At 41.6% G+C, this 12066-nt stretch overlaps 1 protein-coding gene across 1 annotated transcript in view; it reads left to right on the forward strand.

Moving 5' to 3' along the window:
• The first annotated feature begins 5134 nt into the window (after positions 1 to 5134).
• PWP1 (PWP1 homolog, endonuclein) overlaps positions 5135 to 12066 on the forward strand; it is a 42564-nt gene continuing 35632 nt past the window's right edge. Inside the window, exons 1-5 of the mRNA XM_075210190.1 lie at positions 5135 to 5297; positions 6917 to 6975; positions 8355 to 8545; positions 10114 to 10199; positions 11217 to 11313. Of these exons, the coding sequence (XP_075066291.1) occupies positions 5232 to 5297; positions 6917 to 6975; positions 8355 to 8545; positions 10114 to 10199; positions 11217 to 11313 (499 nt within the window). The 5' untranslated portion in view covers positions 5135 to 5231. The remainder of the gene's footprint in view (positions 5298 to 6916; positions 6976 to 8354; positions 8546 to 10113; positions 10200 to 11216; positions 11314 to 12066) is intronic.

The following is a 12066-nucleotide window of genomic DNA, read 5'->3' on the forward strand; positions in this document are numbered from 1 at the left end:
TCCTTTTCAAACTCCTTACCACCACGTACAAGGCTCTCTCTCAGTCTACGGCCCCTTACATCTCTAACCTCATCTCCATTCACACTCCTGCCCGCTCCCTACGCTCAGCTAATGACCGCCGCCTCTCCTCCTCTCTTATCACCACTTCCCACTCCAGAATCCAAGACTTCTCCCATGCCGCCCCCCTCCACTGGAACGACCTCCCTCGCTCCATCCATCTCTCTCCTAATCTGTGCTCCTTCAAACGAGCACTCAAAACTCACCTGTTCCTCAAAGCCTACCAACCTTCTACCTAACCCTGCATCTCCTCCAAACGTTCTACCCTCTCTCCTCCCGGTCCCTCTCCCCACACTTCAACTTCTTCCAATTGTGTCTGTTTCGTTCACCCACCCTTAGGATGTAAGCTCGAATGAGCAGGGCCTTCTTCCCTCTTGTCTCCAAACCTGTTCTTCCACTCCGTGTCTACTGCATTAACCTGCCTGGAGTTTCTGAAGCATTGGTATTTTGTTTATTGGTCTGTACTGTCTCACCCTGTATAGCCTACTGTTTGCTTTGTGTACGGTGCTGCGGAAATCTTGTGGCGCCTAACAAATAAATGATGATAATAATAATAATAATAATCTCAGCAAACATGTCTTATTCAAATGTACGCTATTTGCATTTGTCAGTCTCTGACACAATTCATATCCTGGGTACCTGTTCTAACTTCACAAAGCTATTACCAGACTCAGTCATTTCTACAGTAGTAATACGACCCGCATTATCCCCATTTTCAAAACCCCTTACTTCATATATCTCCTATCTATTGCATAGTTGTTTACTCTCCTGGAGTGTCCGGGAGACTCCCGAATTTCTAGGAGTCCTCCCGGGAAAGCAGAGCTACCTCCTGCAACCCGGCCAGTTGAGTTAGTTGAATGGAGAGGGTGGGGCTTAGTGACGTAATTCACGCGTCATCATCACAGCCCCTATGACACGATTCTCCAAGCTCCGCCCCCTGACCACGGACCTCCTGGGAAAACCATTTGCCAATGGTGGCAAGTATGATCTATTGGCATTGAATATTAGTCACTTCTATGCATCGTGTTCTGTGTAGTGATCACAAGAATAATCTCTGTATTGTAAAGAGGTCACTAGAATGTCCTCTGTATTGTTAATTAAGATGCTTTCTGTATTGTATGTTGTTTATTAATATGTTGACAGGTCAGATGGGGGCTGTGTTGTGTTTTATTGTAACCCTTTGACATAACCTTTTTCATATTTGACTATATTAAACCACACCCACAGTAGAGAAACCACGCCCCCACAAAGGTTTTGGTCACACACATTTTTTTCTGGCAGTGTTTGTCCCCCCCAAGCCAAATATAGCCAACCCTCCACTGTGCAGCAAATTAACTGTGTAAACATAATGTCAGTGACATTCAAATATTTCACATTTCCCTCCTTTAAGATAAAACTTCTGCTATGTTTCTTATACTGTTTTATGTGCTGCTTTTAGTAGTATATAAACACTTCCCATCTTTTGGGTCTGTGAACCCTTCCTGCACGGAAATACTGTAAACTCCAGACCAGCGGCAGTGTCATTGTGATTCCTGTTTGTTTCACATTTCCCTGTCTTCAGCAACATTTATGGGCACATGAATCTCTCTGGGTCTCTGATGAATCCGCTTTCTCCTTATCTGTCGCCACTGTGAGATAGTAAGATTGTTTTCTTTCCGTAGCTACTGGTTGACACTTTTTTCCCTTTGTATCTTACTTCTTGTCCTGGGTCAAGTGGGGACAATGACCAGACAGTTTTATTCAAGGACTTTCTCTGTGTCTCCTGGTGCCATTCTCTCGTTCTATTTATATATCGCAAAGAAGGACTCTCACTGGCAGAAACGTCTCTGGTTTCATTGGGATCAAATATTGTCACCTTCTGTCCATTATCAACAGAGCTGGAGGAAACCTCCCCTCAGTTGCTGAGTTTCTGTTCAGAAATCATAGCTCTGGATCCTGTTCCATTTATTTGCACATTGTGATGTTTCTGAAAATCCTCTGGCACCTACTACGGGATGTTGTGTTGCTCTAGTTTTGTGCAGTTTTTATCTTTTTGACAGTTCCTGGCCTGGTATGGCGTTCGTATTTTTGGAGGTCCTGGATAGTTTTTGTTGCTGGAAAACGCAGTGCAGTCGGCTGCCAATGATTGGTGGGCACAGAATTAATGTGGTGGGCATTCTGAACCCATTTGCCTTTGAACAGTCAACTATAGTTTCGGTGCAGGTACCACCCTTGTAGGTCTACTTGTGGTTGCACTCCTTTCAGCCCAGAGGGGTTACGGGTTCTGCATTGCCCGGGAAAATTGATCCCTGGTAAAGTTAGATATATGTGCTCGGGTGAAGTTGTTACCCACGTTGTTGATATCCAGAGGAGGAGTTGACCCGCATTGGGATATCCGTTTTGGGCCTTTCCGCATTGCCTGATGTTTTCTCCTCTATCGTACAGTTTGCCAAAATAAACTCCTTTCATTTTCATCATCATCATCATCATTTATTTATATAGCGCCAGCAAATTCTGTATCGCTTTACAATTGGGAACAAACATTAATAAGACAATACTGGGTAATACATACAGACAGAGGTAAGAGAACCCTGCCACAATGCAAGTCTGGCGTCATATATTTTAGGTTTATGTTAAGAGGGTAGGAGAGGTTATGTAAGGGAGAGAACATCATACTGATTTGTAAAGCGATGTCCACCTGATTATTGAATGCAATATCTAAATAACATTAGCAGGGAGAAGTTTTACCTACAATATTAAACACACTCTGGATGTGTTGATTTACAGATATAATCCCATACGAAATAGTTGCTCTTTAGTGCTGATAAAGACCCAAATTACGGAATAATTTGACAGATGGATGACAGCCCCCTCCATGCCTCTGTTCTGTTATACAGTCCAGATTTTGGTGAAAACGGAATGAGGGACAAAGATTGCCATGACCCTTTTAAAATAGCCAAGTGGAGTTGAGTTTCGTAAACATGGGGCATAAACATTGGTGTGTGGGAGTGGGGTGGGGGGTGTTAAAGAAGCCGGATTTTAAATTAAGGATGAATTATTTTTTACCTACCACGTATTCGACTAGGACAGCCTGAACCCTAACTGAATGTTTGTTTGTTTTTTTGCTTCAGTAGTTTTAAAATTTAATATAAGCTTCTTAATGTCCTCATTTATGTGTAGCCACAGCCCTGCATCGCTCGTAAATTTCGTGGTCTAAACTGTATCCATGATGTAATCACAATATTGAACAATTTTTGCAGTGTGACAGGGCGCATTATCCTGCTGAAAGAGGCCGCTGCCATCAGGGAATACTGTTCCCACGAAGGGGTGTACTTGGCCTACAACAATGTGTAGGTAGGTGGTAGGTGTCAAAGTAACATCCACCTGAATGCCAGGACCCATGGTTTCTCAGCAGAGCATTGCCCAGAGCATCACGTTGCCTCCGCCAGCTTGACTTCTTTCCAAAGTGCATCCTGGTACCATCTTGTCCCCAGCAAAATGACGCACACACACAACCGGATGTCCACATGATGTAAAGGAAAACGTAATTCACCAGACCAGACCACCTTCTTCCATTGCTTCATGGTCCAGTTCTGGTGCTCATGTGTCCATTGTAGGCGCTTTCGGAAGTAGACAGTCGTCAGCATTGGCACTGTGCCCGGTCTGCAACTACGCAGCCCCATATGCGCACTGTACATTTTTACATCTTTCTATATAGCCAGCATTACCTTTATCAGCAATTTGTGATACAAAAGCTCTTCTGTGGGATTGGACCAGACGGGCTAGCCTTCGCTCCCCACGCACATCTCTGAGTCTTGGGCGTCCATGACCCTGTTGCCTGTTCACTGGTTGTACTTCCTTGGACCACTTTCAGTAGGTACTAACCACTGCATACCGGGAACACCCCACAATACCTACCGTTTTGGAGATGCTCTGACCCAGTCATCTAGCCATCTTGATTTGAACCTTATATCAAAATTGCTCAGATCCTTACACTTGCCCATTTTCCTACTTCCAATACATAATCTTCAAGAACTCACTGTTCACTTGCTGTCTAAAATATTCCACCCCTTGACAGGTGCCATTGTAAGAGATAATCAATGTTATTCACTTCACTTGTCAGCATACTTGCCAACTCTCCCTGAATGTCAGGGAGACTCCCTGAAATAGGGGTGATCTCCCTTACTCCCTGAAGAGTCTGGTATTCTTCCTGATGCTGAGCCTGTACAAGACGGGTTGGCTTCGCCATCTGTGGCATGATGACACAGTTCAGAAATTGTGTCCTATGTCCATGTATTGATGCCTATGGAGGTGGCCATTTCCATGGAGACAAAGATTTAATCAAAGACTGACAGGTAAGACAACATGACTACAGTAATGGAGACAGAAATGTAAGACACTTCAGTCTCTAGAGATTCATTAGCTGCTTTTCTTTAATGCATAGTTGGTTACTCTCCTGGAATGTCCGGGAGACACCCGCATTTCTAGGAGACCTCCCGAGAGAGCAGGGCAACCTCCCGGTTCTCGCTCCCGCAATAGATAAGTGGCGGGGGGGGGGGGGGGGGGCTTAATGCCGTAAATATCGTGCCCCGCACCCTGCTGTAATTGGCCAAAATGTAGACAATTGTTTAGGGGCAGGGCCAAAGTGATGTGATTCATCAAGCCCCGCCCCCGCACACCCACCTCCCCTGGGATCTCCCTGAAGCCAACGAGGAAAAGTTGGCAAATATGCTTATCAGTGGTAGTAATATTGTGGCTGATCGGTATATATATATATTTACATAAAGACAATATAACAATTTCAGTGTCAAGGTCAGCAATCTATCTGCCCATCTATAGTTTAACTGATTTATTTAGAAACACAAGTATGTCTACTCTCATGGTACTATTGGTAGAAGCACCAAGACAAGAATGAATAAAGAACCTTTACTATTGCAAAGTGCTACAAAAACCCATAAATCCACTTTAATGAGCTGGTGGAGCACAGAGCACAATCTACAGGGTGAGCATCAGAAGAACCATCACCACTAATCCTTGTATTTGTTTACAATCAGCAGCTCAGGCAGGCCTGTCACGTGACCGGAAATAGAATCAGACAGGAACCCACGTGTGGCAGATGGGAGCCGCCATTGCTGACCGGAAGTGTCCGCTGTTCTCTCACTGATCGCCCGCAGGAGCCTCGTCCGGTGCAGACTATGAGCTGTCAAATCACCTGTGTGTCCTGGATCCAGCGGGGAGTCGCCAAAGAGGTCCCGGATAAGGTGGGGGCCATTGTGTTTATTATTATGTAGCACAGACGGTAACACGGGGCTCTCCAGGGTTACATCACAACTACATTACAGCTCACTGTACTAAGCCAGCCACAGTGGTGGGACTACATGTCCCAGCATGCCAGGTTATTCTAATAGGCAACATTATTTTAAGGTGCACATGTATACACAATAAAGTTTCTATATTGAGGTGTCTTGTTTTACTCTACTTTGAGTCTTTATATTTACTAGTGACTAATTGCAGTTCTTGTGGTTGGTTCTTTTAAAGATCTGCTTTATTGGTCGTTTTAAAGGGGGGAAATAAGCATCTATCCACAGTTTTTCTATAAATGCTTTATCTGTCTATATACATTACTCTAAACCAGGGTTTCCCAAACCCAGTCCTCAGGGCTCCCCAACAGTGCAGGTTTTCCGGATCACATGTGACATAATTAGGACCACCTGTGGATCTGTTACAATGTGTCAGTCAGTAATGAATACACCTGTGTTCCAGCAAGGAGATATGGAAAACCTGCACTGTTAGGGAACCCTGATGACTGGGTTTGGGAAACCCTGCTCTAAACTATACCCGCATCTACCTGCAAATTTAAACTCTTGTTTTACAACTCTCTAGGGGGGCATATTTAACAAATAATGATAGTGCACTATGGTGCACTTACTGTGAAGTTAAGGTCCCTCTGTGTCCCGCATATTTATGAATGGTGCATCGCAGCAGATATCTTGGATATCTGCTGCTTTGCATTCGTTTTTGGGAGCAGTCACCATTCTACAGTATGGTGACTGCTCCCTTCCGCAATCTAACAAGTTTCGAAAAAAAAGTTTTTTTCGGAAACTTATCATGAAGCTGGCGTACATGATCATTTTTGAAAGATTTCAGTGCTGTCTGCTCTGCTCCGAAGAGCAGAGCTGGACAGCACATGTGTGGAGGGATCACATGATCCCTACCTGTCACTCACCGCTCACTGTCTGCAACTATAGTTGCAGAGACAGAGCGGAGATGTCTGTGCGCATGTGCAGCTCTTCAAACTGCAAATGCGCAATTCCAGTGTAAAGAAAAATGAAGATGACCAGGAGGAGATGTATGTTTACTAAACGGCTAGTTTGAAAAAGTGATGTTGCCAATAGCAACCAATCAGATTCTAGCTGTCATTTTGTAGAATACACTAAATTAATAACTAGAATCTGATTGGTTGCTATAGGCAACATCTCCACTTTTAAAAACATGCAGCTTAGTAAATATACCCCTTAGTGAGTGAACATTCTAATACATACATGTAAATGTGATATTGCAACGTCTGCTTTATTTTCCAGTTTACTTCACAATCAATTAAAGATATAGGGAGTAAGGATATTGATGAGAAACTTTTAATGCAACCCAGATGTCCTGTATATATTGAAGGAAGCCGCAAACAGCATTATATATCATGTTAAATATTTGGTAACTTTTACATGGACATCTGTGAATGTTACAATATGTCTTCATGTTGGATTAAATTGTATACTGGGTTTAGTTGTGTATTAATATATACTGTATATTGGTATTTTAATGAAGGTACTTCTGTAATTTCAATCATGTTTTTATGTGTTTTCTGTTAATGGTTTTCCTTTAGGTTGAGCTCAGCAAAGAGGAGCTAAATAAATTGATTACTGAAGCCAAAGAACAGTTGGCGTAAGTAACATGTACTGTAAAAAATAACATTCTGAGAAGGTTCTATCTTATGCTACCAGCCTGGGGTGCTATCTGGTTGTTGGGTTTCTTCACGGAATACCAGGATCTGTGGACAATCTGGTTATACCTGAGCATGGCCAAATTGCACAGATGCACTTGCTGAGACTTGTCATATGGTAGTTACGGTGGCATGGGACAGTCGCAAGCCTGGAGTTTGGGAATTAAATTTGCTAAATTGGTTTGCCAGCCCTAGTTGCTGCCTCTGGGGCTCTGGGTAAGGGGAGTGGCACTCTAATAAATTATTTACCTAGGTCAGTGTTTCCCAAACCCAGTCCTCAGTGCATGTTTTCCATATCTCCTTGCTGGAGCACAGGTGTATTCATTACTGACTGACACATTGTAACAGATCCACAGGTGGTATAATTATCTCACTAGTCACCTGGAAGATCTGCACTGTTAGGGGTACTGAGGACTGGGTTTGGGAAACACTGACCTAGGTGGTAGCTTTAATGTTTAAATGTGCTATATAACATAATACATAAGTTTGTGCTCCTATATTATAAATGATTGCACTGATTAGTCCCCACCATTCTCTCTATACTGTACCTATTGTATCATATTTAAATGAGTGGTGTACCAGCACATAGCTGTTTCATTTGCACAATACATTTAAGTAGGAACAGCACTTCCTTTAGAAATAAAAATAAATGAAAAATTATGTTTAAATTTACAATCATAATCATATAATAAAATTATAGCCACCCTGACAGTTTCTTAATTATTTATGTTATTCTCTCAGGTATGTACATTTATCAATGCCTGTACATTTTACAGTTATTATTTTCAACCTATCAGTAAAGTGATACAATGTTATAGAGGTGCAGAAACTGTTTACATGTGGGGCTTGGCTGTTTCATTTAAAATCAATGTACAGGTTGGGTTAGCCACTCCTCTTTAGCTAGTTCCCCGACACCTTCGTTATCCCTCATGTAGACATTTGGTGGAGATCTCACATATGCTCACACCCCTCTGTACCATTGAACGTTGATTTTGACAATGGTGGTTCTGTCAAGTTTTGCTTGTGATGCTGAATTCTATTAATTATCTTGCAGACTGCACAATAAAGGGCTGATTATCAATGTGGAGATAGCAGGGAGCGATCTCCACCAAATTAATACGGGAGGGGGGTGAGCAAACCTTTTAAGGATAAAAATAAAATACTCGCTTGGTAGTAAAACCTTTCTCCAGCTCTCCCCTCCTTGTACTCCTGCAGTGGAAAGAGCCATAGATCCTTTTTTGAATTACATACAGCAAAACTTCTTAGTGTTGGTCACAGCAGTGCTGAACATTTCTCCGTTTCTGTTTTCATGACTCCTCAGAGGAGACGTTGATGATGATGATAATGAAGATGAGGCTGGTGAGGAGGCAGAAGATGGGATGCACAGTACAGAGAAACCTGAAGACGACGCCGGTCAGCCAGCTGAGGACGAAGAGGAAAACATTTCCAAGCTGAAGGATGATGAACTTGCAGAGTACGACCTGGACAATTATGACGAGGAAGGAAAATCAGGTACAGGATCCTCCAAACTGTACCTCTGCTGACGCTGTTTGTTAAGAGGGTACACCATCTACCGATGATTTTCAGTTTTTGGCTTGTACGTGCCCTCCTGTGTCTAAATATACTAAATATATTTTTTATTTTTATTTATTTGTAGCTAAATTTCTTCTGTGATTTTAGCCATGTTGTCCTATGAGAAGAACTTGGTCGCATCCCAAGACGGCAAATGTAGACTACTCTGTATGATCATATGAAGACATGGCTGAAAAGCATAGAAGGAATTTATAAAGAACAAGCTGGATATATGTCTGTGTGTGTGTGTGTTAGGGAATTTAGACTGTGAGCTCCAATGAGGCAGGGACTGATGTGAATGAGTTCTCTGTACAGCGCTGCGGAATTAGTGGCGCTATATAAATAAATGGTGATATATAGACTTCCCTGCAGAGGTTTATTTGACAACACAGACTGTCACATGCAGCCCTGTCCTCACTAACATAATCATAGTAGTGGACGGGTCACTGTCTCCCACATGAGCAGTACACTCATCTCCTGAAATACTCTAGTCTAAGACACTTTAAAAAGCAATGTATTTTGCAGAAATTGCAGGAGACTACGTAAAACATTAAATTATAGTAATCTGAAAGTGGTCACGTTCTCAATTATTTTATTTTTTTTGCATTTTGCTGAAATATTACTTCATTGAAAAACAGGGACTCTAACATTTTCTAAGAATATAGGGTGCAATAAAAGGGGGGGGGGGAGCACTGGTCGTCGTTTACAGAAAGAAAAAAAAAAAGGCACGGAAGAAAACACTACCCAAATACTCAGGGAGGAGGGACAACCTCAAAAAACAGGTCACCTATGAATCACTCACCGTTATGGACCTTTTAACGCTTACAGAATAGCGCATCTGTACACTTTCCAATGCATTGAATTGGAACAAGTAGCGCAACGCAGGTACATGTGCCAAAAGGTATGGTACCGCTAGAAACTATGATTTGTAATGTCAGACCAGTAGACATAAATGCTAGAATAAAACATTTTGCAATGCCAATGGGTACATGGTCGTATTGAGCAATGTTATCCCTACAAAAGTTGTCTGTTTCATATAAAATTGTGGTTTGTGCTTTTGGATTTGTTAGGTGACAGCTGTCGCCCATTGTGGTTGCGCAAATAAGTTACTTATAAAACCATTTCCCAGGTCAATTAGGTTAATACAAGAAAACAGATTTGTAGGAGCGAGGTTACTGCAACAGTAATTACAGTTTAATCAATTTACATTTGCCGTGTCAGCTTGTGAGATGAGACAATTTTTTCTGGATTGATTAGAAAGAATTGATTTGTCAATGATACATGGAGCAAGGCAGAAATGCATAAGGCCTTAATCTATACTGCTGGGTTTGCAGAAGATGGACATGTAATAAAACAATTACTAGCAACCTACACTATATGGCGGTATCCAATTCCTGTTTACTTTCATTTTTGGCTTGTACAGCTGCAGTTGTTCATCTTTTATCTTGTTTCGTCTGAGTAACGCCTGTAGAGCCACATTAAAATGTCTTTATTTCTGTTCTTCTTAGATGTGGGGAACCTTGGTGACAGTCTGGCCGGACTCACGGTTTACACCAGCAGTGACCACGATGCATACATCACTCTTAAAGATACGGTACGTATAAGTGTAGACAGCCTCCGTTTCCCAGAGGGATCATGACAATCAAAATATCACAAAAAGTACCATTCAAATCACATTTTACCTATATTAAATATTTTTCTTGCCGGTTTAGAATGAGCCATTATTGTAGTAAATCGCTAAAGATGCAAAATCATCATCATCACCATTTATTTATATAGCGCCACTGATTCCGCAGCGATGTACAGAGAACTCATTCACATAAGTCCCTGCTCCATTGGAGCTTACAGTCTAAATTCCCTAACAGACACACACACACACACACACACGTACACACACGTGTCACACGTACACACACGTGTCACACACACACACACACGTGTCACACACACACACACACACGTGTCACACACACACACACACACGTGTCAAATTTGATAGCAGCCAATTAACCTACCAGTATGTTTTTGGAGTGTGGCAGGAAACCGGAGCAAAAACGGGGAGAACATACAAACTGCACACAGATAAGGGCATGGAGGGGAATTCAACTCATGACCCTAGTGCTGTGAGGCAGAAGTGCTAACCACTAAGCCACTGCAAATATAACCTGTAATCTAAATGATGAAGAGTACCGTGACAAACATTACCACTGCCCCTAAAAGGGAATGGATGTAGTTACTGGTAATACCCGGCTTCTGATTTCATATACATTTAACATCTATCCCTAAATCCACAGAAAACATTGATTAATGGAAGTATCCTATTGTGTAGTCATGAATCACAAGCATAATACACAGTTAATCTGTATAGATGTTCTATTTTCCAGTATGCACTATGTGTCACTTAACTTCATGTATCAAACTCCTATTCTATAGATCTTAAGCTTGCGAGCAGGGTCCTCTTACCTCTGTCTGCCAAGTCTATATTTTGTTACTGTGTTTGTTTCCAATTGTAAAGAGCTGCAGAGTATTCTTGTGCTCCGTAAATTAATGTTGATCATAATAACTCAATCACTCAGCATTTTTTGGCCTTGTAACACTTAGTTTATTTTAGGAACAATATGAAACAGAAGATTTTGTCATTAAACCCACCGATAACCTTCTGGTGTGTGGACGGGCCGAGAAAGATCACTGTAACCTTGAAATCCACGGTAAGCAATCAGTATAGCTCTATATTGTGCTGTTTTATGTATTTTAATAGTTCAGCGGCAAAAAAAAGTCTTACTTTACTATCAAACAAATCGCAGGACTGCAGTCTTACTCTTAAAATAATATAGCTAAAATACCCCAGAAATTCTAGTTACAAAGTTAATGTGGCAGTTGTACGACAGCCGTACCCATTTTCTCTTAAATCCTCTCATCCAATTGATAATCGGACAATTTTATAAATCTTTATTTGTCTTGTGCTATATGGTTGAAATACGGTATGTAATAGTGATATTTTTGAGTGTTTGTTCGTCTGAAGCAGGACACAAGCTGGAATAGTTTGGACTTTAATCCTCTGCCTCGTAGTAGCTTCTACTTATTTATTTCTTATGCACTTAGCCAAATTGTGTGTAATACCACTATTCGTCACCCGAGGCAAACGGCTGCTAATAGTCCATTTGATTTAGAATGACTTTTTGTCTTATGTTGCACTGTATAGCAATATTGCAGTGCGTGTGCAACTTATCACTCAGAGCTGCCCCCAACACACTCTGGAACAGGGGAACAATGCTTCAGAGAAGTTGGTAAATGTAAGGTCCGTATTTTGGTCCTACAGCGGCAACAACATTATACTGATTTGCAAATCTTAGCAAAGGGAATTCTAATAAATAAATGAAACACTTAATCCAGAATATTTAAAATTAATAAATGGCGACATTTGAAACCCGTTTACAGAAGAGCTACACTCTTCATCTATT

This window comes from Mixophyes fleayi, chromosome 4 (assembly GCF_038048845.1).
Source record: "Mixophyes fleayi isolate aMixFle1 chromosome 4, aMixFle1.hap1, whole genome shotgun sequence".
NCBI classification, from domain to species: Eukaryota; Metazoa; Chordata; class Amphibia; order Anura; family Limnodynastidae; genus Mixophyes; species Mixophyes fleayi.